Here is a 27,104-nt window from a genome sequence, read left to right on the forward strand (position 1 = left end):
TTATTTATTCATTCTTCATGAACAGTTAGGTTGTTTTCAACTTTTTGATTGTTGTGACTAATGCTGCTGTAAACATTTGTGTACTACAAGTTTTTGTGTGAACGTGTTTTCTCATGAGAATATACCTAGTGCAATTGCTGAGTCATGTGATAATTCTATGTTTAACCTTTTCAGTAACTGCCAAGTTATTTTCCAGAGTGTCTGCCCCATTATACATTGTCATCAGAAGGATATGAGGTATCCATTTCCTCCACATCCTTGCCAGTACTTTACTGTAGCCTGTCTATTTGATTATGGTCATCCTAGTATGTATGAAGTCATATCTCAGTGTGGTTTTTATTTACATTTCTCTGTTGGCTAATGAAGATCCTGTACTTACTGGCCATTTGTTTATCTGTGGAGAAATATCTATTCAAATCCTTGGCCCATTCAAAAATTACATTGTCTTTTTGTTGTTGAGTTGTAAGAATTCTTTTCTACTCTGGATAGTAGACCTTTATTAAATATCTGATTTGTAAATATTTTTTTCCATTCTGTGAGTTAGGGTTATCTTTACTGTTGGTGTCTGTTGAAGTACAAAAGTTTTAAATTTTGGTGAAATCCAGTTTATCAGATTTTTTTTTTCTTTTGTGGCTTATGGTTTTGGTATCATATCTAAGAGTGCTTTGCCTAACCCAACATCATGAAGGTTTACTCCTATATATTTTTTAAGAGTGTTGTTGTTTTAGATTTTACATTAAGTCTATAATCCATTTTGAGTTAATTTTTGGATATGGTTTATGTACCTTTTTTGCAGGACCATCAAATGTGTTCAAGATTGTGAAGATGATTATGGAAAGAAACTTTCAACCTGTAATTATTTTCAGTTTTAGTAAGAAAGATTGTGAAGCCTATGCACTTCAAATGACCAAATTAGATTTCAACACAGGTACTATATAATTTCAGTATAGTTTTAATGTTACGTGAAAATTAGTGTAAATATATTTCTGGTAAGACATTTTTTTGTATTGCTAGAATTTGCAGTTCACCTTACAGTTACAGCAGTAGTTACATCACATTTGTAAAAGCTTTAAGGCCCTCAATTTATCATTTCTTTTCCTTTCTTCTGTCTTCTTTTATTGGAAGGTAAGTATAATACATTGTTCTATATAAGACCCAAAGACCCCTAGTAAGAAATATTAGACTCATACCTTCTTATACTTCATTGCCATAGCTCTTTGGTTATTGTGGTTTTCTGTCTGTTACTTAAGGTTAGTCTCTTGGTCAGACTACCTTCTGTTATGTTTCATTCTTCTAGAAATCCAAACAGGGAAGACCTGCCCCTGTACCTAACTGTGGTATAATTTTTGAATAAAGTAAAATAACTTCTAGCAAATGAATATATTATTCTCATGTATTAACTGTAAATGTAACCATTTAAAAGTCACACAGCTAGATAGTAGCATAGCCTAGGCAAAAATTGCAGCATGCCAAATACCAACCCAGTTGTCATTCATTTCAGCCTTTTACATATCTAATCCTGTGCAGTGAGAAGTAAATAATACCTTCAGTCGTGCAGAATCAAATTTCAGTTGTCTTGTTTTCTTTATCAAGGCACAGAACTAATCCCATGATTTTAAAGCTAATTTTTACTTATCCATGGGTAAAAAATAACCAATGACAGATAACCCATATACCCTCCTAAAGCCAATAATATTTTATTTTTTTTGACTGAGTGAATTGCTCTACTTAGAAATGTTTTCTTATAACTACCAGTGCTGTATGTGCTTGATGTTGTAGGGTTATATATTGATGAAGTCAACAAATATTTATTGACAAATAGTCACTTTATAAGAAGGCAGTGTAATGGTTAAGAGCATAGTCTTTGGAATTGTTCATGTAACAGTTAATACCAATGCCCATTATTTGCTCTATGCCTTACTTTCCTTAATAGTGAGAAATAATAATCCCTGTGTCCTGTAATTTTTTGACTTAAATATTGCATGTAGATATTTAGCGTAGTTACTGTTACTGCTTTTATAAGATAGTACTTTTATTCGTGGACTAACTCTGCTAGATCTGTTTTGAAAGGCAATGAATTTTATTAAATAATTATGTAGAAAATTTGATCTACTTTACCTTCTGCCTATCTTAAATCCTGAGTCTTTTACTCTTTGTAGACTCTTATTCTTTGCAGTGTGTGAAATTTGTTATCACTGGCTCATTTAGATACTTACATACACTTGGGTTTTCTCTCTTAGATGAAGAAAAGAAGATGGTTGAAGAAGTATTCAGTAATGCAATTGACTGCTTGTCAGATGAAGATAAAAAGCTCCCTCAGGTGTGTGTTTAATGTCATTAAGTAGACTGTGGCTATTAACAGATAGTATATATTCACTTTGTATTTCCTGGATTTGTTGCTGTATTATATATTGCACTGTTTGCACACTGCAGTAAATATGTTGCATTGTGCACCGAAATGATACCTTGATTCTTATTTTGAACTTCTAAGAAGGTGACAAAAGGAAACATTTGCTGCCTTGACGAACGTTTTCTCTGAAAGCTAGCATGATCTGGAAATTACTGCTTCTGTTCCTAATACTACAAAATTTTTAATGCTAATTTTAAGTCAATGAATTTCTTAGTTCATAAGGCTACCAAACAAAACAATAGAGCAAACCTAAGTTTAGTGAGAAATTTGATTTCTACTTTGCTTTAATTAATTAAAGTGGTTTTTTCTTTTGACTATTAGAATTGCCTTAGGAGTTCTAAAATATACTGATGCCTTGTTGCCACTCCAGAGATTCTGATTTAATTGTCTTGTATGTGTCCTGATCATTAGAATCTTTCAGAAACTCCCCTGGTTGGTCTAATGTGCATCTGAAACTGAGAACTAATGCTTTAGCCCAACCTAATACTATATGAAAGTTTGATTTTGTGAAAAGAAAAATTGGAAGGTCATACTCTGCTTACAGATGATTGCTTTGATTTGTGTGGGATTTATGATAAGACTGCAATTGCATGTTTCTTGGTATTTAAAATGGTATTTAATTTATGAAATCTTATTGTAATTTTTCTTTCCAGCTGAATTATTAGTATCTAAGGCCTGAGCCATGTCTTTGTACATCTTTGTTATCCTAGCACACTTCTAATAGTAAAATTTAATGGCATTTAATAGTGTTAATGAGAATGAACTCTTCAGTAATTCATTTGTTTTTAGATAAAGTACATATTTATATTAAATATGCTTTATAGTTATTTATTTTCTTTTGGTTTGAGTTGGCCAGTATTTTTTTTTTTTTTTTTTTTTTTTTTATTTTGGCTGCATTGGGTCTTCGTTGCTGTGCACAGGCCTTCTCTAGTTGTGCCGAGCGGGGGCTACTCTTCATTGTGGTGCACGGGCTTCTCACTGCGGTGGCCTCTCTCGTTGTGGAGCACGGGCTCTAGGCGCATGGGCTCAGTAGTTGTGGCGCGCGGGCTTTAGAGCACAGGCTCAGTAATTGTGGCTCACGGGCCCAGTTGCTCCGCGGCATGTGGGATCTTCCTGCACCAGGGCTCGAACCCGTGTCCCCTGCATTGGCAGGCGGATTCTTAACTACTGCGCCACCGGGGAACTCCTGGCCAGTATTTTTTAAGTTTATTTCGTGCAGATGCAAACTTTGCTGTCATAACCTTTAATTTTTTTAGAGGAGATGAAGTGATGCTGGGAAATTTGAATGAGGAAGCAAAACATTTATAAAGTTTATTTAAACATGCCTTTCATATTAAAGCTAGGACAGAATTATATTGTGTTTTAAGTTTAATAATTTGTGGGAATATGGGTTTGGTTTCTAGTTTTTCTGGAAAAGTTATACAACATTTCTTTAAACTGCATTCTTTCTTGATTACCCATTTTTCTTAATTTTGTTAGTTTCACATTTTAAAAGTTCTTTTCCTCACGTCTTTTTAAAAATAAAATTGAATCCAATCGCAGGTTGAACATGTACTTCCTCTCTTGAAGCGGGGGATTGGTATTCACCATGGTGGTTTACTTCCTATTTTGAAAGAAACTATAGAAATTCTCTTTTCTGAAGGATTAATAAAGGTATGATTTTATTTTATTTATTATGCCCTAAAATTGTGTTGTGTGAGCAATTTGAAAGTTATCAAGAACACTGTTTGTAGGCAACTTTTTTTTTTATTGTTACTGTTTTTTAAGTAAGTCGAACGGAATGGCTTAGGTAATGAACTTATTTTTGTATACAGTGTTATACTTCATAAATTTTGGACTATAGGTAAAAGTCATTTGTATCTTTTCCTAGTCTTAAAGTAAGAAATGGTATCATTACTGAATACAGTGTAGAATTTTCCAGAATGTGCTGTTTAATTTTCAGACCTGAAGTTGATACTGTAAGTGGACTCCATTCTGTATACAGATTAAAAGGACTAGTTTAGAAAAGACAAGGAGAATTGCTGTGTAGACTTATGAAAGAGTTTTTAGGATGTTCTCATTTAAACCAAAGAGAGTCTAATTTAATTTTTAATATTATGTCGATGTCTGTACCCAGTAATGGGATGTTGAAAATGGGAAACAACTCCAAAATATAGTTGTAAGCCTTTATATGACTCATAAATTATTTTATGTTTAAAAATCAGATTAGAGATTTGTCATGAGAACTTCAGCACTAACTAGGATATTTAAAAGAAACTTACTCACCCTAAAGACCATACTTGAGGTATTTTAGATAAAGAATTGGTCACTATTTGTACCTGGGTCCTGGTAAGGTCCTGTTGATGTCCTTATATAGATTGCATATTTTGTTGAGACCCATTTGAAAGAATCTTTTAAGTGATACTTGTGGATTGTAGAATTCAAATAGAATAACTGTACATAAAGTGAAAAATTAAAGACCACCATTGCCCTTCACTTTCTAGAAATATCCACTAGGATACATACAAATAATATTTGATTTAGTTTGTAAACAAAAGTGATTATATTACCCATGTTATTCAATTTCGTCATATTCATTGCTATTCATTCTTTTTAACAGATGAATGGCATTCTGTTAAGTTGATGAAATAAAGTGTTTTTATATTGTTACCTATTGATGGAAATTTAGATTATTTAACAGTACTTCAGTGACTTAACTTGTACACATACCTTTGTGTGCTGTTTGTTGGTAAAGTCTTAGATGTGAACATAAAGTGCCACTGATTTTGATCTCCCCTCAGAGATTTTAAAGGTGTCTCTAAAACCACTGCATCATCAATGAAGAAACCAGGAAATGTGACTGTGTTTAGAAAAATATTCTCCAGCCTAATAATGCTTTGTCCATTAGACCAGTAGTAGTCTCTCCAAGTTATCACCACTGGAATTACAGAAAGAAAGACTATTTTCCCTGAATTAAAAAATTTCTGCGAAGCAAGGGACATTAAATATTATAAATTTACTATAATATACATAATTATATGTAAATTTAATAATTTTGTATATAAAATACTGAAATACACCTGGGGTAGCATGTCTTATTTTTGTAGAATTCCATTAACAACTAATTTTTTAAATTAATGATTTATTTATACTTGAGTAATTTATTAACGAAACTAGTTTTTCAGTTTAAAATACGTGTTTAATTGTATAATTATTTATTCATTTAGGCCTTATTTGCCACTGAGACTTTTGCTATGGGGATTAACATGCCAGCTAGAACTGTTTTATTTACAAGCGCCCGAAAATTTGATGGGAAGGATTTCCGATGGGTAAGTAAAATAATTCATATATTGAAATAACTTCTAGCTTCAGTTGTTTTACCTAAGGTGATTTTGGCTCATGTAGTCTTTGAGATTTTCAGTTCTAAATACTTTAAAACTTGTACCTGAGCTAATATGAGAAGTTCCTCAAAGTTAAATTTCAGATCCTTTGTATTTCTATCCTTTAGCCAAAAACAAAAACCAAAAACTACTTTAGGTGAAAGAGTTTGGTGATGAGGGATAAGTGTGCAAGTGAGTCATGAATGCTTTAATGCATTTAAAATACATCTAGAATTTTTATTTCTTCAAATTTTAAGTTATTTAAAGCACCTTTACTGTAGTGGCTACAGTTGTAGCTCACTGTTTTACTCTTTAGGTTTAAAATAGAGATTTTTTTTTAATAGGTTTGCACATATGTCTTTTCTAAGGCAAAAGTTGGGATCATGAGTGAAATGGTGAATTGGAGTAAAAATAAATCCTTAATCCAGAAGCAAGTAATCGCTTCTTACCAAACTTAAACTATGGGCCTAGAGCTATGGTAGGTACTGAGAATGCTAAATTTAAAACAAAAGCAAACTAATCCCTACTGTGAAGAGACTTAATGCAGGTGGAAGTTTATTTTATGGGCTCTGAGAAGTATGTATAGGAAGAATAGAACACAAGAAAAGAAGTCAGTTGTATATAAGTGGTCAGGGAGGCGTCATAGAGAAGGCCTCTATGTTTTGAGAAGGCCTTAAAGTTTTGAGAAGGCCTCAGAAACTTTCTGTAACTTGTGACTTTTTTAAGTCAAAAGAAGACTATTTCATGTAGAATATAATTTTTAATTGCAAAGTGGATAAAGTCTTCCATATGTTTTATATTTTAAGTTAATGTAAATTTTAAAATTCTTCATCATCAGTTTAAAATTACTTAATTCTTTGAATAAAACTGATGCTACAAGAAAATAAATAAATAAGTTTTTCATGACTTTACATGCTCCTTGGCATCCAGTGGACCCCAGGGAAGGGTATGTAGTAAAGTGGGTAATTGAATTTAAGAAAACAACCATTTCTTGATGATTCAAGATCCTAATTATGAAATCTAAAAATCATAATGTGTCAAAATGTAACGATGACCTTGAGCGCTGTTGAGAGTTTATTGGACTGCCTTTTTGAAATGTTCTTTTCTGATCTTTAAGGTTGGTCCCAGGTCGTTAGGTCTGTTTTTGATGCTATCAGTAATATGCCTTCTAGTAGCACAGTGGTTTGTAACTCTTCTTGAGTCAAACATTTTTTGAGAGTCCGAACACGCTGGACCCTTTCCACAGGAAAAAAGTATACATGTACTTAGAGATAAAACTTTGCCCAGTGTTCAGGTGGTTCAGTTTTACCCTGAAAGACTATGCATGGGAGACTTACTAACCTTTCTCCCTTAGGTGGTTCTTAGTGATGAATGGACTCTTCTGAATGCCAAGGACATACACTGAGAAAATAGAAATTGTGCTTTTTATGTGTGTTGATTTTTATATTAATCTCATTTGGAAATTAAGAAAATTTGTTATAAATCAAGACAGAATTGGTATTTAATAGAGTTTGGGTCATTGTTTGCTTTCTTAAACTTTCCTGTTTTCCAGAATATCTAGTTCAAAGATATCTTTTATGCCATTGAATTAGCCAGTATTTCTCTATAGCTATTTGATCATTTTGGAGCTAAAATTTAGTTTTGCAACATTATTCTTAAGTGTTTTGCATTTTTGTCTTTTTACTTAAACTTTCCTAAAAGTTCATGTTTTTAATCTTGTTTCCTTTCTTGGAATGTGTAGCTTGTGCTTGTGAACTGTATGATAAGAATAATTTTAAGAATATGTTTTTCACCAGGTTTTCTCCTAAACTTTTCATTTTTAATTATGTTCATTCAGATTTCCTCTGGTGAATACATTCAGATGTCTGGTCGTGCTGGAAGGAGGGGAATGGATGACAGAGGAATTGTAATTCTTATGGTAGATGAAAAGATGAGCCCAACAATTGGAAAACAACTACTTAAGGTAACAAGTTAAGCTTCTGTGCCTTCACCAGGAATTTGAGAAACATACTTCAGGACCACATTGAAATTAATTGTGTCAGTTCAGATACCTCTCTGAGTAGATGAGTTAATTTACTGAACTATCTGGGCTTAGGAAGGTGGAAGAGGGTAACTGCTCAAATTGCTGATACTTTGTACCCTACTTTCTGTTCTAATAGGAAAAGAGCAAGTCGTGCAGTGGAGGGGATGGAGATCTGCAGAGGGCAGAAATGTTTACTTTGCCCTCCAAATTTGAGATACCTCTATATTTGCCCACTCCACTGCACAAATCGCTTCTCACCTATCAGCGCAGGAAGTAGGGCAGATATTATCAGTATTATGCACAGTTATCTTCCTATACCTTTGCAAGCCCAGATAGCTTAATAAATTAATTCTACAATCTACCATTCTAATTCATCCTGTTGCGAGATTATAATATCCCAATAATAAATTTAAATTTATAAGCTTTATTTCAAATTAACCTTTTGCTTGCTTAGTATTTGTGTTTTGGATTGTCTAAGATTTTTGTTTTATTTTGAAGAGCTTCTCAAGGAAGTTTGACCTGCCTGATTGCTTTCCTTCTCCTTCTCCATGTATTGATAGTAAGGAATTATTAAGCATATCCATAGAGAACACTGTCAATAAGATAGGAAACTTAACATGAATTAAAGTATAAAATTAACTGCCAGCTGATTAGCTACTTAAAATAAATCTTCGAAACATGTTAAGACGTGCATAGGTCAGTATCTCTGAAATATACTGTGTTCAACTTCTAAGACTTAGAAACTGCATGGAGAATTTGAGATATGGTTGTAGGAAGCCTAGTATGCTGAAGCAAAAATAGGTAAAGTTCTTTTTTCTTTCTTTCTTTTTTTTTTTTTTTTTAAAACTTTGGGTTCATTTATTTACTTATTTATGGCTGTGTTGGGTCTTCGTTTCTGTGTGAGGGCTTTCTCTAGTTGCGACAAGTGGGGGCCACTCTTCATCGCGGTGCGCGGGCCTCTCATTATCGTGGCCTCTCTTGTTGCGGAGCACAGGCTCCAGACGCGCAGGCTCAGTAATTGTGACTCACAGGCCTAGTTGCTCCGCGGGAAGATGTGGGATCTTCCCAGACCAGGGCTCGAACCCGTGTCCCCTGCATTGGCAGGCGGATTCTCAACCCCTGCGCCACCAGGGAAGCCCCTCTTTTTTTTTTTAAATGTTCTTATATGAGTAAAGACAAAGCTTATCTGTACATATTCATAGTGCTCTTATGGTGTCTTATTTTCAGTTTTAAAGCTTAACACTTGGAAACCCATCTTTAAGTGTCCATGTAACTTTAGTTCTTTGTGTAAGGAAAATGGTCAAGACTGAAAATTTGTGTTATTTTCTTTAAATTTTGTCGCATATAATAAACACTATTTTTCTTACCTCGTACTCTGTGTATGGAAATAATTGAGTCAGGAGGTAATATTTTAATGGCAGCATCTGGTTCCTTTAGTACACATTTTTTCATTCCATTTACTTGACATCTCTAGATTTGTTACCCTATAAGTGTAAATTTCTATTGTCTTTCATTTCATTTAAAAAAAGCGTTTTTAAATTTTATTGTGGAAAGAACATTTAACATGAGATCTATCCTCTTAATAAATTATTATGTTGTAAAATATGTTGTTGTTGACTGTTGTATAGCTAATCTCTATTTATCTCACTTGACTGAAACTTGATGCCCTTTAATTAGTAACTTCCCAATTACTCCTCCTCTCAGTCTCTGACAACTACCATTCTACTCTTTAAGTCCATGAATTTGACTATTTTAGATACCTCATATAAGAGGAATTATGCAGGATTTGTCTTTCTGTGACTGGCTTGTTTATTTAGCATAATGTCCTCAAAGTTCATCCATGTTGTTACATATTGCAGAATTTTCTTCTTTAAGAGTAAATAGTATTCTGTGTATTTACAGTCCTCCCTTGGTATTCTCAGAGGATTGGTTCCAAGACCCCCACGTATACTAAAATACCAAAATGAGAGGATGCTCATGTCTCTCACATAAATGGCACAGTATTTGCATATAACCTACACATATCTTTCGTATACTTTAAATCATCTCTAGATTACTTATAGTATGGAATACAATGTAAACGCTATTTAAATAGCCGTAAATACAGTGTATATAGTTGCCTGTGCTGCATGACACATTCAAGTTTTGCTCTTTGGATCTTTCTGCAATTTTTTTTCCCAAGTATTTTCCAAACCACAGTTCATTGAATCCTCAGATAGGGAACCCGAGGACACTGGGGAACGGCTGTATAGCCATATTTTTTAGCATCAAATTAGGATACTGTAATACTGAAAGAAGGGACTATTAATAATTATATCAATATATCAGGTATAAGTTGGGGTTGTCCTGGGGTCACTTGGATACAATGTTAAAATGCGATGTTGAGTTTAAGGTGATGGAGAATTCAGATAGGCGTATTCTACAGCAGTTTGAATATAGAAGCAGAGCTTGAGGTTGGAAATAAACATTTGCAATATTGAAGCCCCACATTTCTTAAAGGAGGTAATAGTAGAAAAGAAAAAGAATAGTAAAAAGTTGGTCTGTTTGTAAAATTATGAAGTATCTGAAGTTGTCTTTCATTCCTCTCTTCCCCAAGAATGTGATTTTCATACTAACTCCACATCTCCCTTTGGCCCTATTTTCAAGGAAAGTGGATAAAAATTAAGGTTTTAGGGACTTACTCACTAACCCCCTAGGGTAAATGGCTCTTGATTTTTCAGGAGTTAAGGAATACCACCATTTAAGACTGTTGAAAGTTCTGCTCCTTCTCCTCATAAAATCCTATATTCATACATTTATAATTCTGAATGCAATAAGGCTGGCTTATGAACCTCAATTTAAAAGCGTCTGAATACCCTAACAGTATCTGTGTATTTTGCTATGCCATTTAAAGATTTGCATGTTTTGTGACACTTCTAAATATTTCAGCATGTATCTCCCAAGAATTTGGTCATTCTCATTTGGGCACTACATAACCATTTTCAATCTTAGGAAGTATTTGCATTTAGAAAAAAGTATTGCTGGGCTTCTCTGGTGATGCAGTGGTTAAGAATCCGCCTGCCACTGCAGGGTACACAGGTTCGAGCCCTGTTGCGGGAAGATCCCACATGCTCCCCTTAGTGGAGCTACTGAGCCTGCGCTCTAGAGCCCGCGAGCCACAACTGCTGAAGCCCGTGCGCCTGTAACCCATGCTCCGCAACAAGAGAAGCCACCGCAATGAGAAGCCTGCTCACTGCAACGAAGAGTAGCCCCTGCTCCCCGCAACTAGAGAAAGCCCGCAAGCAGCAACAAAGACCCAACGCAGCCAAAAAAAAAAATATTAGAAAAAGAAAGAAAGAAAGAAAAGAAGAAAGTATTCCTGAAGAAACGTTGTAAGAAAAGTTTAGATCTCAAGGAAGTATTTTGGACATAAACCTTGTTGCAAGTTAAGGTCACACTATTGTAACTAGCCCTTCTTTGGTAACAGCCACAATTAGGAGGAGAAAGGAATTACCAAAGTGTTGACAAAGACTGGTCTGTAAATTTTGGGGAAACATTTTGGCAGTTTTATGTCATTTCAGGAAGCTGAGAGTTTCAAAATAACTAGTTTTTTCTGAATGTCATTCTGAAATAAATTTAGTGTGCTCTATTAGCATAGGCTAGGTTATGCTGCAGTAACAAACCTAAATCTCAGTAACTTAAAGGTTTGTTTCTCTTGTTCATTGCACGTTTACAAAGGAGACTATGCTTATTATTGTTTAGGGATTCAAGCTGATAGAGAAGCCACCATCTTGAACATTCGCAGTCACTGTGCCAGCAGGGAAAATGTAGCTTTTCACGCCAGCGGTTAAATATTTGACCGGGAAGTGATACATCACTGAAACTTATTTGCCCTCCCCACTGAGGGCAAAATGTGTAATCCTGTCAAGTACCTAGAAGGCAGAGAGCTAAACATACTTGGCCAACAGTATTTTAACTGCTACTGTCCTAATTAGTGATTTTTTTCCCCCTTTCACTTTCCCAAAGATCAACTGTTTTATCACTTTGTATTGGTCATTTAAAGGAAAGAACTTAATACATTTCTGTAGTATTCCTTAGTGAAGACTAAACTGTTATGCAGTTCAGGAGGTTAAAAATATTTTTATGAATTTATTTTTAAAATCTACAACATTGACATGTTTTTTTCTCTCAGGGCTCAGCTGATCCTCTAAATAGTGCTTTCCATTTGACCTACAACATGGTTTTGAACTTACTACGAGTAGAAGAAATAAATCCTGAGTACATGTTGGAAAAATCCTTCTACCAGTTTCAGCATTATAGAGCAATTCCAGGAGTAGTAGAGAGTAAGTATAAAATTACCATAACAGCCTCATTTAGCTAGGGTAGACCAAATAGCAAAATTACTGTGTTATTGACTGCTTTGGCCATTGGTTTTTTTCTGGTAAGCCAAATCATTGTAACCAACTAGAACATTTTAAAATGAAAGAAAACACTATCAGGACATAATTCTATGGTTAATTCAAATTTAGTGTAATTTATTGTTATAGACATATCATATGATAATTCATATTCATGAATAATGATATTCAAAATTAATATAATGCTTTCTAAGTCCAAAAAATAAGTGTTCTATTGTAACTATGTTCAAGTAGAATTGTGTATTGTGTGTTGATCCTTATTCTAGAAGATTGTGGCTGATTATCATATAGAACTGATTAAAATCTAAAATAGAAAAAAGCAGAAACTAACACACCATTGTAAAGCAATTATACTCCAATAAAGATGTTAAAAACAAAAAAATCTAACATAGAAGCAAAGATTTAAAATTCTGGTTTGGGTAAATCTTGTAAAAATAATGCATAGTTGTAAAGAAAAACAAAACCCAAGTTTGGCAAAAGGTACAACGCAGATTTAAGACCATTTGTAATCTCACATAGACAGCCACACAACCACTGTTAACACTTCATGGCTCTTCCATCTTTTTTATTTTTCAAAGTCAGGATTAACAATGTTTTGGTAATAAAAATGATGTTATTATAGTTGATATCATTTGTTAAACATTTATCATATGCCTAGCCTTGTGTTAAATGCTTTACATTCACCAACTCACTGATTCTGGCTTTTTAAAATTTAATTTCAATTATTCTTTGAAAGTATGGTTTTTAATAACTGCATAATATTTTCATTTTATGAATGTACTATGATTTATTTAACAATAAAGGCAAATTTGAGATACCTTTCTATCACAAGTGGATAGGACAGTACCACTCTATTTTATGCACCTGAAAGTAAATGAAGTGTAATAATATACCTTAAAAAAAATGAAAAGGCTTGGAACATCCAAGTAAGTTAAATTCTCATTTTTTTTTACCCTTATCTGGATGACATCATAATTATTTCCTCTTAATTTTTTTGGTCTTAATTAAGAGAGCTGCTTCATTACAAACTATAGAGCTGGAAGAAGCTTTGGCATCATTTTACATATGTAAAAAAATAAGGCATAAGAGAAGTTAAGTCTGTATATAAGGTTGCACATTTGATTGATGGCAGGTTTGACTTGGACTCCTGTTCCTAACTAACCCATGCTGTTTTTATTAAAGTGTGGGTCATCCCTTTTTAATATGACGAGAATAGATGTAGTAACTTCTCTGGCTGAAAAAAAGACAACAATGAAAAAAATCTTGAGCTGGCTGATATTAAGACTTACCTTTGGGCTTCCCTGGTGGTGCAGTGGATAGCAATCTGCCTGCCAATGCAGGGGACATGGGTTCGATACCTGGTCCGGGAAGATCCCACATGCCATGGAGCAACTAAGCCCGTGCGCCACAGTTACTGAGCCTGCGCTCTAGAGCCCGTGAGCCACAACTCCTGAAGCCCGCGTGCCTTGAGCCCATGCTCCGCAACACAAGAAGCCACCGCAGTGAGAAGCCCGTGCGCCGCAACAAAGAGTAGCCCCTGCTCACCGCAACTGGAGAAAGCCCGTGCACAGCAACAAAGACCCAACACAGCCTTAGATAGATAGATAGATAGATTAGATAGATTAGATAGGTAAATTTATATATAAAAAAAGATGAGTCAGATTTTTTTTAAAAATTACTTTTTAAAACATTGAAGTATAGTTCATTTACAATATTGTGTGGGTTTCAGGTGTACGGCAAAGTGATTTCGTTATACACATATATATGTATATATCTATGTTCTTTTTTAAAAATTCTTTTCCATTATAGTTTATTATAAAATATTGAATCTAGTTCTCTATGCTTTACAGTAAAACCCTGTTTATCTATTTTATATATGGTAGTGTGCATCTGTTAATCCCATACTCCCAATTTATCCCTCCCCCACCCTTCCCCTTTGGTAAAGTAAGTTACTTTTTAAACTTCACTTTATATTATTCTTTTGTAATTCCATAGAAAATATCCCAGATACAGCAGGGGATAGAGGGAGAATTCTCCAAGTAGTTTCTCATTTATTTAAAGCCCTTAGGACTTATAGCTGGGCTCAGATTATTCGATATGACTTTGAACAAGACTCTGCTACCCACACTGTGAGCTTAAACATTGCCACCAGGACTTCCCTGGTAGTCCAGTGGTTAAGACTTCACCTTCCAGTGTAGGGGGTGCGGGTTCACCCCCTGGTCGGGGAGCTAAGATCCCACATGCCTCAGGGCCAAAAACACCAAAACATGAAACAGAAGCAGTATTGTAACAAATTCAATAAAGACCTTAAAAATGGTTCACATAAAAAAAAAATCTTAAAAAAAAAAAAATTGCCACCATTTCTCCATCTCCTGTCCTGTGTCTCCCCAAGCCCCAACTGTTGTTGCTGTTGTTTTCAGTGTGGTTCTGATTTATGTTGTAAAAGGATTGTTAACATAACCTCTGACCCCTGGTGTTGCTACCATATACTTGAATCTTCTTGCAATTGAATTATCCTTGCCTTTGCCTATCTCTCTTTTTAAAGGGGCAAGACCTGTTTTGCTAATATTTTGGAACCAACAAATAGACTAAATATCAAAAGTATAACAGACTTTTTAGTGGAAGAAGTAGGAATTTAAGTGATGAAAGTGATAATTGCGGGGTAGTTTCAACACCTTTAGTATTTTGCAGGGCTGAGCTGTGTGACCAAAGAGCATGTAGTGTAAGAGGAGATGGGTAGAGGTGATAGGGGCTATCCTCTGTGCTTTTAAATTGCAAAATACATCTTGAATGAAATTTATTCCCATTTCACTTATTACTTGGAAGAGTATGATTCCTTTTGCTGTCGATACATAGAATCTTTTCAAGAGACCTGGTGTTATTTTTACCAGCTTAAGTATACCAAAATTAAAATGTAGACTGTTATCTTTGGAAGTACAGAATTAATCTTTATTTTACAAATACACTGCTTTAATTTTTACAACAAACTTAAATGGCTGTCATACATGAGATGTTTTTCATTTTGATTTACTGAATCCACAGTAGATTTTCCAGTGAGTCATAAGAGTAAAAATTCTTGGGGCTTCCCTGGTGGCACAGTGGTTAAGAATCCGCCTGCCAACGCAGGTGCATGGCTTCGAGCCCTGGTCTGGGAAGATCCCACATGCCGCAGAGCAACTAAGCCCGTGCAGAGCAACTAAACCTGTGTGCCACAACTACTGAGCCTGCACTCTAGAGCCCGTGCACCACAACAAGAGAAGCCACCTCAATAAGAAGCCCACGCACCCCAATGAAGAGTAGCCCCCGCTCATCACAACTAAAGAAAGCCCACGCACAGCAACGAAGACCCAACGCATCCAAAAATTAATTAATTAATTAATTATTTTAAATTCTAGGATTTCACTCTTCCTTTACTGGAAAGAAAAACGCAGATTTAATTTTAATCCTTTTGTTTAGTTTCATTAATAGATAATGCCATGGTTAATAGTAGGGGCTGTGGAGTTAGACATGGGTTTGAATACAGACTACTGCAGCCTTAGTTTGCTCTTTTATGCAATTGGAATAATATCTAGTTCATCCAACTCATGAAAATTAAATGAGATCATTTATGTTAAATTCTCAGTAAGTGCTTGTTTTAATTAATGATAGTAATGCCATACATCAGTAAAGCCATTTAAACTTTAACCTTTTGTAAAATTTGCTCGGTACTGGGAGTAGCAGTCCATTTCCCCATCACTCACAGGTCTGTATCTATTGCACGTTTTATATGATACAAATATAATTTTGGAACCGCATCGCCCCTCTCCCTCAAAAGGGGGAAATTGATTGCAGGCTGTCTTAAGAGTTTATGGGCATATCTCACATGCTGTTTCCTAAGATACTGAGGCTTTCTTATGGCGGTACACTGCAGGAAAACCAGCTTATTATACTGAGGTTCCTCTACTTTTTGATTGGCGTGCGAGATATACTTTCCTTAATTTGGGAAAAAGCGGGCTGCACCTAAACTAACTTCCTGGAGTGGTATATATCTGTATTTAGAGTGCTAGATACAAAACACATGTGATTTCTTAAACTGTCTCTCAAACTTTTGATTCATTAGTTAAGTGGTCTGAGAACAGAAATGATTTGGAGTGGAGGATGGGAGCAGTATTTTAAGCATCAGGCAGAGTCTTTGTGTATCATCTCTCCTTAAACAACTCCTGTCAGTGCTTATTTAGTATTCCACTGATACCTGCAGTGTTACTTTGTAACTTTTGGTAAGGCAGCAGGATTAGCATTTCAGTGTATATTTTTCCTTTTCATATAACCTCTTATTGACTTTAGTCTACCAAATTTTTTTAATCATGTCTTCTTCTGATAATGTTTACTCTCATAACATGTGTTAAGAATAGCCTTCTATTCTCAAATGAAAAGAATACAGTTCATGTAAAAAGTAATGCAGTTCATTTAAAAATAACCAGGATGATGCAATATGCCTAAGAGAGTACAAAAGACCAGAAGTTAGAGGTAAAAACAAAAAGCGAAGAAAAGATTAAAAATTCCAAAGAACATGTCTCAATACTTCAGCAGACTTTTTGGCAGATCTGACTCTGGTGTCACTAAAAATAAGCAATTAATACAAATAAGTAGGCTTAGAGGAGGAGGACATGGTCTGCAAACTCTGGGTCTCCTCACACATCCCTGATAACATTTCAGTCTCTTCCTATAGCTCCTTTTTCAGCCAACTTTTTAAATGTCTAAACGTGTCTTTCTTAAAATGTGATGCCCAGAGGTAAACAGTATTTTCTATGGGAGGTCTGACCAGGGACAAGTGCAATGGAAGTATTGTTATTGCTCTTGTTGACTTTTCTAAGAAAGAGAGAAGTCAAGTGCAAGGAGAGCAGTAGAGAAGAGTGTCACAGTTGGTGCCAACTGTTGACCCAGTAGATTGCATGCTGAAAGTTCTTCGCACAAATTGACCTAAGCCTCCTTTCTACAAATGCAAGTGCAGGAACTTAATAATAGTATATGTTATAGAGATACATATATCCTATTTTTTAAACAGATGGTTACAAAATTATGGATTTAGGTTTTTTACCAAAATTATTTATGAAATTATGGTCTTCATCAACAGATGCAAATTTATATGTAAGTATTTACTTTGGAAAGATTCTGGAGCAGCTGGAGATAAAATGAGATGGTTTGTTCATTGTTAAGGATGAGGGAAATCCTGGAACTGGACCTTAGGGTTCTAATGTTTGGTCCTGCTCCCATGTGGCATGTGATTTGGGTCAGGTCTCCTAATTGTGATTCGAGTCCCAGAATAATACAGATATTATAATAACTATTTTGAATACTTAAAAACATTAGGAGGCTCAGATTAAATAATTTTAAAAACTGGTTTTTCCGCTATAAAGTTCTCACCACATGTGAGCTGCCCTTGCTGTCATACACCCTCAGTTAGCTCAGTCTCTTAGGGTTTCAGCTTGAGTCCAGATGTTCTGTGGAGCTAATTCTTGCTCATTCTGCCCTGCAACCCTCCTCTATTTACTTTTGATAAAAACAAAAAAGCTACCAGCCACCATGTAGTTGTTCTCTGTCTCTTTATAGGTGGGAAATGCTGTTAAGTTGCCTTTTTTTTTTCTCTTGGGGTGCTTTCTGAATGCATATTGTTTGTTCTATTCTGGTCCACCCCTCATACCCCAAGATTATTCTTTCATACCTCAGTTCTATAAATCTGAACACAAAGGTAAGAAATCCTCAGTGATTGGAAGAAGAGTCAAGAGTTGTCTGGAAGGCATATTCTTTTCCAAAAATAAGTCATTGTCTAGGACTAACAGTGAAATGAGGCAGGAGGAAGTCCTCCTGTCATTGGAAGTGGCTGTACCTTCTGCAGAAAAGGACTCATAGATAAACTCCGTGTTGAAGCCCTGGGGGCCAGGCTATACTGGATACTAAGGATATAAGGGTGTCCAGGCGAGGGTTGGCTCACAGAAGCTCATAGAAAAACTTGAGGGGCACAGAGGTAAGCTGAGGGCTGGCAAGGGTTCTTGAAGCTGAGTCTGCAGGAAGGAAGTCCCTTGAGGCAGAGCTCTCTAGTGGTCAGCTCACAGGAGCAGGATGCAGGGTTACAGTGTGCCAGTGGAAATTAGGAGCTGCCTATGAGGCAGGTTGGTACTCTTCAGAGGGAAGGAAGAGAAGTGACTTCTAAATACTTTCTTTAATTTTTTTTTTCTTTTTTTACTTTTAAAATGGGATGCCTCCTAAGTGAATTTTTAAGTTGGTGTCATCTACTTAGAATAGATGCAGAAAGGAAAAGACCTGGGAAATTGGGGAGAGAAACAAACTTTTAATAGTTTTTTGTTTGTTTGTTTGTTTTTAATCAGAAGATCATGTTGTTGGTGACGACATCTTTCCCTTCTGTCTCCATGCAGTAGATTGGATTTCTTGCTGTGTATAAGGATGACTGTGTGGGGTGGGAATTCAGCCAGAAGTTGGATATGCGTGGGGTATTAAGGAGGGTTCAGGAATCAAAAACTTTGCTTCTCTTATTCCCATGCCTGATATCATGGTCCTAGGCTATCACATTTACCTTTTTCTTCTTTCCGTCTTTCCAAAAGAATAAACTAAATGCCTAAGAGAGTGCAAAAGACCAGAAGTTAGAGGGAGCAGTCTGTGAGAAGGTTGAAGATGATAATTTAAAAATAATAATAATACAGTAATATCCTTCCTCAGTGTTTACAGTGTGCTATACTGTTAGCTAAGTACTTTCCATATGTTCTGTCAGTCTCTAACTATAGCCTTGTGGGGTATGGCTACTATTGTTATCCTCATTTTGTGAGTAAAGAAATTAAAGCACACAGGTTAAATACAGGTCAATGGCATAGAATTGAGAGTCCAGAAATAAACCCATATATCTGTGGTCAATTGATTTTTGACAAGTGCTGCTGTGACAATTGATAGCCACATGCAAAAAAAGTGAATTTGGACCCTTACCTCACACCATATACACAAATTAACTGAAAATGGTTGAAAGTCCTAAATAAACAGCTGAAACCATAAAACTCTGAAGAAAACATAGCTAAAAATCTACATAACCTTAGATATGGCAGTGGTTTCTTACATAAGATACCAAAAGTACAAGCAACAAAAGAAAAAATAAATAAATTGGATTTTATCTAAATTTTAAAACTTTTGCACTTCAATATATACCAACAATAAAGTGAAAAGAAAACCCACAGAGTGGGAGAAAATATTTGCAAATCATCTATCTGATAAGGGTCTAGTATCCAGAATATATAAAGACCACTTACAACTCAACAACAAAAAGCAAACAATATAATTTCTTTTTCTAAACATTTTTATTGGAGTATAATTGCTTTACAATGGTTTGTTAGTTTCTGCTTTATAACACAGTGAATCAGCTATACATATACATATGTCCCCATATCTCCTCCCTCTTGCGTCTCCCTCCCACCCTCCCTATCCCGTCCCTCTAGGTGGTCACAGAGCACCGAGCTGGTCTCCCTGTGCTATGTGGCTGCTTCCCACTAGCTATCTATTTTACATTTGGTAGTGTATGTATGTCCATGCCACTCTCTCACTTCATCCCAGCTTACCCTTCCCCCACCCCGTGTCCTCAAGTCCATTCTCTACGTCTGCATCTTTATTCCTCTCCTGGCCCTAGGTTCTTCAGAACCTTTTTCTTTCTTTTTTTTTTTTTTTAGATTCCATATATATGTGTTATCATACAGTATTTGTTTTTCTCTTTCTGACTTACTATCCTCTGTATGACAGGTCCATCCACCTCACTACAAATAATTGCATTTCTTTTTATGGCTGAGTAATATTCCATTATATATATGTGCCACATCTTTATCCATTCATCTGTCGATGGACACTTCAGTTGCTTCCATGTCCTGGCTGTTGTAAATAGAGCTGCAATGAAAATTGTGGTACCTGACTCTTTTTGAATTACGGTTTTCTCAGGGTATATGCCCAGTAGTGGGATTGCTGGGTCGTATGGTAGTTCTATTTTTAGTTTTTTAAGGAACCTCCTTACTGTTCTCCATAGTGTCTGTATCAATTTACATTCCCACCAACAGTGCAAGAGGGTTCCCTTTTCTCCACACCCTCTCCAGCATTTATTGTTTGTAGATTTTTTGATGATGCCCTGACCGGTGTGAGGTGATACCTCACTGTAGTTTTTTTTTTTTTTTTTTAATTAATTAATTAGTTTATTTATTTATTTTTGGCTGTGTTGGGTCTTCGTTCCTGTGCGAGGGCTTTCTCTAGTTGCGGCGAGCGGGGGCCACTCCTCATCGCGGTGCGCGGGCCTCTCACTATTGCGGCCTCTCCTGTTGCGGAGCACAGGCTCCAGACGCGCAGGCTCAGTAGTTGTGGCTCACGGGCCCAGTTGCTCCACGGCATGTGGGATCTTCCCAGACCGGGGCTCGAACCCGTGTCCCCTGCCTTGGCAGGCAGATTCTCAACTACTGCGCCACCAGGGAAGCCCTCTCACTGTAGTTTTGATTTGCATTTCTCTAATGATTAGTGATGTTGAGCGTCCTTTCATATGTTTGTTGGCAATCTGTATATCTTCTTTGGAGAAATGTCTGTTTAGGTCTTCTGGCCATTTTTGGATTGGGTTGTTTGTTTTTTTGATATTGAACTGCATGAGCTGCTTGTAAATTTTGGAGATTAATCCTTTGTCAGTTGCTTCCTTTGCAAATATTTTCTCCCATTCTGAGGGTTGTCTTTTTGTCTTGTTTATGTATTCCTTTGCTCTGCAAAAGCTTTTAAGTTTCATTAAGTCCCATTTGTTTATTTTTGTTTTTATTTCCATTTCTCTAGGAGGTGAGTCAAAAAGGATCTTGCTGTGATTTATGTCATAGAGTGTTCTGCCTATGTTTTCCTCTGTGAGTTTCATAGTTTCTGGCCTTACATTTCAGTCTTTAATCCATCTTGACTTTTACTTTTGTGTGTGGTGTTAGGGAGTGTTCTGATTTCATTCTTTTACATGTAGCCGTCCAGTTTTCCCAGCACCACTTATTGAAGAGGCTGTCTTTTCTCCATTATATATTCTTGCCTCCTTGATCAAAGATAAGGTGACCATATGTGTGGGTTTATCTCTGGGCTTTCTATCCTGTTCCATTGATCTGTATTTCTCTTTTTGTGTCAGTACCATACTGTCTTGATTACTGTAGCTTTGTGGTATAGTCTGAAGTCTGGGAGCCTGATTCCTCCAGCTCCATTTTTCTTGCTCGAGATTGCTTTGGCTATTCGGGGTCTTCTGTGTTTCCATACAAACTGTGAAATTTTTTGTTCTAGTTCTGTGAAAAATGCCAGTGGTAGTTTGATAGGGATTGCATTGAATCTGTAGATTGCTTTGGGTAATAAGTCATTTTCACAATGTTGATTCTTCCCATCCAAGAACATAGTATATCTTTCCATCTGTTTGTATCATCTTTATTTTCTTTCATCAGTGTCTTATAGTTTTCTGCATACAGGTCTCTTGTCGCCTTAGGTAGGTTTTTTCCTAGGTATTTTATTCTTTTTGTTGCAGTGGTAAATGGGAGTGTTTCCTTAATTTCTCTTTCAGGTTTTTCATCCTTAGTGAATAGGAATGCAAGAGATTTCTGTGCATTAATTTTGTATCCTGCTACTTTACCAAATTCATTGATTAGCTCTAGTAGTTTTCTAGTAGCATCTTTAGGATTCTCTGTGTATAGTATCATGTGACCTGCAAACAGTGACAGCTTTACTTCTTCTTTTCCGATTTGGATTCCTTTTATTTCTTCTTCATCTCTGATTGCTGTGGCTAAAACTTCCAAAACTATGTTGAATAACAGTGGTGAGAGTGGACATCCTTGTCTTGTTCCTGATCTTAGAGGAAATGGTTTCAGTTTTTCACCATTGAGAACGATGTTGGCTGTGGGTTTGTCATATATGACCTTTATTATGTTGAGGTAAGTTCCCTCTGTGCCTACTTTCTGGAGGGTTTTTATCATAAATGGGTGTTGAATTTTGTCAGAAGCTTTCTCTGCATCTATTGAGATGATCATATGGTTTTTCTCCTTCAATTTGTTAATATGGGTTATCAGACTGATTGCTTTGCGTATATTGAAGAATCCTTGCATTCCTGGGGTAAACCCCACTTGATCATGGTGTATGGTCCTTTAAATGTGCTGTTGGATTCTGTTTGCTAGTATTTTGTTGAGGATTTTTGCATCTATGTTCATTGGTGATATTGGCCTCTAGTTTTCTTTCTTTGTGACATCTTTGTCTGGTTTTGGTATCAGGGTGGTGGTGGCCTCGTAGAAAGAGTTTGGGAGTGTTCCTCCCTCTGCTATATTTTGGAAGAGTTTGAGAAGGATAGGTGTTAGCTCTTCTCTAAATGTTTGATAGAATTTGGCTGTGAAGCCATCTGGTCCTGGGCTTTTGTTTGTTGGAAGATTTTTAATCACAGTCTCAGTTTCAGTGCTTGTGATTGGTCTGTTTATATTTTCTATTTCTTCCTGATTCAGTCTCGGAAGGTTGTACTTTTCTAAGAATTTGTCCATTTCTTCCATGTTGTCCATTTTATTGGCATAGAGTTGCTTGTAGTAATCTCTCATGATCCTTTGTATTTCTGCATTGTCAGTTGTTACTTCTCCTTTTTCATTTCTAATTCTACTGATTTGAGTCTTCTCCCTTTTTTTCTTGATGAGTCTGGCTAATGGTTTATCAATTTTGTTTATCTTCTCAAAGAACCAGCTTTTAATTTTATTGATCTTTGCTGTCATTTCCTTAATTTCTTTTTCATTTGTTTCTGATCTGATCTTTCTGATTTCTTTCCTTCTGCTAACTTTGGGGTTTTTTTGTTCTTCTTTCTCTATTTGCTTTAGGTGTAAGTTTAGGTTGTTTATTTGAGATATTTCTTGTTTCTTGAGGGAGGATTGTATTGCTATAAACCTCCCGCGTAGAACTGCTTTTGCTGCATCCCATAGGTTTTGGGTTGTCGTGTTTTCATTGTCATTTGTTTCTAGGTATTTTTTGATTTACTCTTTGATTTCTTCAATGATCTCTTGGCTACTTAGTAGGGTATTGCTTAGCGTCCATATGTTTGTATTTTTCCAGATGTTTTCCTGTAATTGATACCTAGTTTCATAGCATTGTGGTCAGAAAAGATACTTGAAACAATTTCAGTTTTCTTAAATTTACCAAGACTTGATTTGTGACCCAGGATATGATCTATCCTGGAGAATGTTCCAGGAGCACTTAAGAAGAAAGTGTATTCTGTTGTTTTTGGATGGAATGTCCTATAAATATCAATTAAGTCCATCTTGTTTAATGTATCATTTAAAGCTTGTGTTTCCTTTTTAATTTTCATTTTGGATGATCTGTCCATTGATGAAAGTGACATGTTAAAGTCCCCTACTATGATTGTGTTACTGTCGATTTCCCCTTTTATGGTTGTTAACATTTGCCTTATGTATTGAGGTGGTCCTATGTTGGGTGCATAAATATTTACAATTGTTATATCTTCTTCTTGGATTGATCCCTTGCTCATTATGTAGTGTCCTTCTTTGTCTCTTGTAATAATCTTCATTTTAAAGTCTATCTTGTCTGATAAGAGAATTGCTACTCTAACTTTCTTTTGATTTCCATTTGCATGGAATATCTTTTTCCATCCCCTCACTTTCAGTCTGTATGTGTCCCTAGGTCTGAAGTGGGTCTCTTGTAGACAGCATATATACGGGTCTTGTTTTTGTATCCATTCAGCCAGTCTGTGTCTTTTGGTGGGAGCATTTAATCCATTTACATTTAAGGTAGTTATCGATATGTATGTTCCTATTACCATTTTGTTAATTGTTTGGAGTTTGTTATTGTAGGTCTTTTTCTTCTCTTGTGTTTCCTGCCTTCAGAAGTTCCTTTAGCATTTGTTGTAAAGCTGGTTTGGTGATGCTGATTTCTCTTAGCTTTTGCTTGTCTGTAAAGCTTTTAATTTCTCCGTCGAATCGGAATGAGATCCTTGCCCGGTAGAGTAATCTTGTTTCTAGGTTTTTCCCTTTCATCACTTTAAAAATGTCCTGCCACTCCCTTCTGGCTTGCATAGTTTCTGCTGAAAGATGAGCTGTTAACCTTATGGGGATTCCCTTGTATGTTATTTGTTGTTTTTCCCTTGCTGCTTTTAATATTTTTTCTTTGTATTTAATTTTTGATCGTTCAATTAATATGTGTCTTGTCTTGTTTCTCCTTGGATTTATCTTGTATAGGACTCTCTGTGCTTCTGGACTTGACTATTTCCTTTCCCATATTAGGGAAGTTTTCAACTATAATCTCTTCAAATATTTTCTGAGTCCATTTCTTTTTCTCTTCTTCTTCTGGGACCCCCTATAATTCGAATGGTGGTGCGTTTAATCTTGTCCCAGAGGTCTCTGAGACTGTCCTCAATTCTTTTCATTCTTTTTTCTTTATTCTGCTGTGCGGTAGTTATTTCCACTGTTTTATCTTCCAGGTCACTTGTGCGTTCTTCTGCCTCAGTTATTCTGCTATTGATTTCTTCTAGAGAATTTTTAATTTTATTTATTGTGTTGTTCATCATTGTTTTTTTCCTCTTTAGTTCTTCTAGTTCCTTGTTCAAAATTTCCTGTATTTTCTCCATGGTATTTCCAAGATTTTGGATCATCTTTACTATCATGACTCTGAATTCTTTTTCAGGTTGACTGCCTATTTCCTCTTCATTTGTTTGGTCTGGTGGGTTTTTACCTTGCTCCTTCATCTGCTGTGTGTTCCTCTGTGTTCTCATTTTGGTTAACTTACTGTGTTTGGGGTCTCCTTTTCGCAGGCTGCAGGTTCGTAGTTCCTGTTGTTTTTGGTGTCTGCCCCCAGTGGCTAAGGTTGGTTCAGTGGGTTGTGTAGGCTTCCTGGTTGAGGGAACTGGTTCCTGTGTTCTGGTGGATGTGGCTGGGGTGTGTCTTTCTGGTGGGCAGGACCGTGTCTGGTGGTGTGTTTTGGGTTGTCTGTGACCTTATGATTTTAGGCAGCCTCCCTGCTAATGGGTGGTGTTGTGTTCCTGTCTTGCTAGTTGTTTGGCATAGAGTGTCCAGCACTGTACTTTGCTGGTCGTTCAGTGGAGCTGGGTCTTAGCATTGAGATGGAGATCTCTAGGAGAGCTTTCGCCATTTGATATTACATGGAGCCTGGAAGTCTCTGGTGGACCAGTGTCCTTAACTCGGCTCTCCCACCTCAGAGGCACTGGCCTGAAACATGGCCAGAGCACCAAGACCCTGTCAGCCACATGGCTTGTGTTACTGCAAAAATTATCCCAGTCCTCAGAACAGTCTCTCTACAGCTTTGAGTGGAATTCAGACTTCAGTGCAATTCATGTAAAAACAAGCAACCCTATTTCATAGATCACATTGGTTTCCATCCACAGTGTTCAGGGTCCATGGAACTCCTGACCTCCTAGTGTTGGAGGTTCTCCTGCAGAGGCGAGGAGTGGCTTGGCTCACCGCGGGGACTGAGACACTGGCCCTAATTTTTAAACGGACAAAAGATCTGAATAGACATTTTTCCAGAGAAGATATATAAGTACATGAAGAAGATATACAAGTACATCTTTTCATATAAGTACATGAAAAGATGGTCGACATCATTAGGGAAATGCATATCATAACCACATTGAGATACCTCACACTCACTAGGATGGGTATTTTTTTTTTTAGGTAATTAACAAAATGGTGTGGTTGTTGTAGAAAATAGTTTAGCACTTCCCCAGCAATTTAAATATAGAATTACTCTAAGACCCAGCAATGCCATCCACTCATGGTATGTAACAAAAGAATTGGAAATACGTTCAAACAGAAACTGGTGCATGAATGTTCATAGCAGCATTACTAACGGTAGCCAAAAGGTGGAAATAATCCAAATGTCCATCAACTGGTAAACAAAATGGTGTACCCATATAGTGTGATATTATTCCACTATTAAAAGAAATGAAGTACTGATACATGCCACAACATGGATGAACTTTGAGAAGATTATGCTAAGTGAAGGAAGCCAAAGACAAAAGCCACACATTTTATGATTCCATATATATGGAATATCTAGAATAGGCAAATTCATGCAGACAGAAAGGTTGCCGGGGTCTGGTGGAGGAAAGAATGAGTAGTGTTTGCTTAAAGGGTATGGAGTTTTGCGGTAGTGAAAATATTCTAGAACTACATGGTAGTGATGGTTTCATATATTGTTAGTGTACTACATGTCATTACTCGTGAATTTTATGTGTGTTTTACCCAAGTAAAAATAGTGTTTGTTCACAGTAGGAAAGAGGCATAATGGAATGAGTGAGGAAGGGAGGTCAGCCCTAGATGCAAGAATTGGGGCAGGGAATGGCATCAGAGATAGTTAGATTAACTAAAAGGACAGTTGCTGAAAGGGACTAGTGTTTTGGCCACTGAGTAGAGAGATAACTATGGTTGAATTTCCTGTCTTCTGTTTTAGGAGACATAGTCCCAGGTGGTGGTGGAAGCCTGATGACATTAACAAACTGGCTTTTTTGCTGAGTTAAAGCAGCATATTAGGAGATTCAAAATAGTGCTGTCCAGTAGAACTTTCTGTGGAAATACTCTCTCTGTGCTTTTCAAGTACAGAAGTCAACGGCCACATATGGCTGCTGAGCATTTGAAATGGTGCTAGTGCAATTGAAGAGCTAAATGATTAATTTGATTTTAATTATTTTAAATTTAACTAGCCACATAGTGTCTACTGGGTATTATACTGGAAGGTGCTGATATGGAACATTTCTACCATAATACAAAGTTTTACAGGGCAGTGCTTGTTCAACAGTGTAGGTCTAGATTTCTCAGAAATAGTCTTCTCCCCCTATCCACAGGAGAGAATTAACTTACCAGATAAAACCACTCCAGTTCAGAATCACTTTGAGGTCACAG

The 27,104-nt window shown here is 36.2% G+C and overlaps 1 protein-coding gene across 1 annotated transcript in view; it reads left to right on the top strand.

Annotated features, from left to right (window-relative positions):
• The window catches only part of MTREX (Mtr4 exosome RNA helicase), a 130,230-nt gene that overhangs the window by 45,479 nt on the left and 57,647 nt on the right, over window positions 1-27,104 (top strand). Inside the window, exons 11-16 of the mRNA XM_061188945.1 lie at window positions 797-928; window positions 2,241-2,320; window positions 3,953-4,063; window positions 5,617-5,718; window positions 7,607-7,732; window positions 11,964-12,114. Coding sequence (XP_061044928.1) covers window positions 797-928; window positions 2,241-2,320; window positions 3,953-4,063; window positions 5,617-5,718; window positions 7,607-7,732; window positions 11,964-12,114 — 702 coding nt within the window. The remainder of the gene's footprint in view (window positions 1-796; window positions 929-2,240; window positions 2,321-3,952; window positions 4,064-5,616; window positions 5,719-7,606; window positions 7,733-11,963; window positions 12,115-27,104) is intronic.

This window comes from Eubalaena glacialis, chromosome 4 (genome assembly GCF_028564815.1).
Source record: "Eubalaena glacialis isolate mEubGla1 chromosome 4, mEubGla1.1.hap2.+ XY, whole genome shotgun sequence".
Classification (NCBI taxonomy): domain Eukaryota; kingdom Metazoa; phylum Chordata; class Mammalia; order Artiodactyla; family Balaenidae; genus Eubalaena; species Eubalaena glacialis.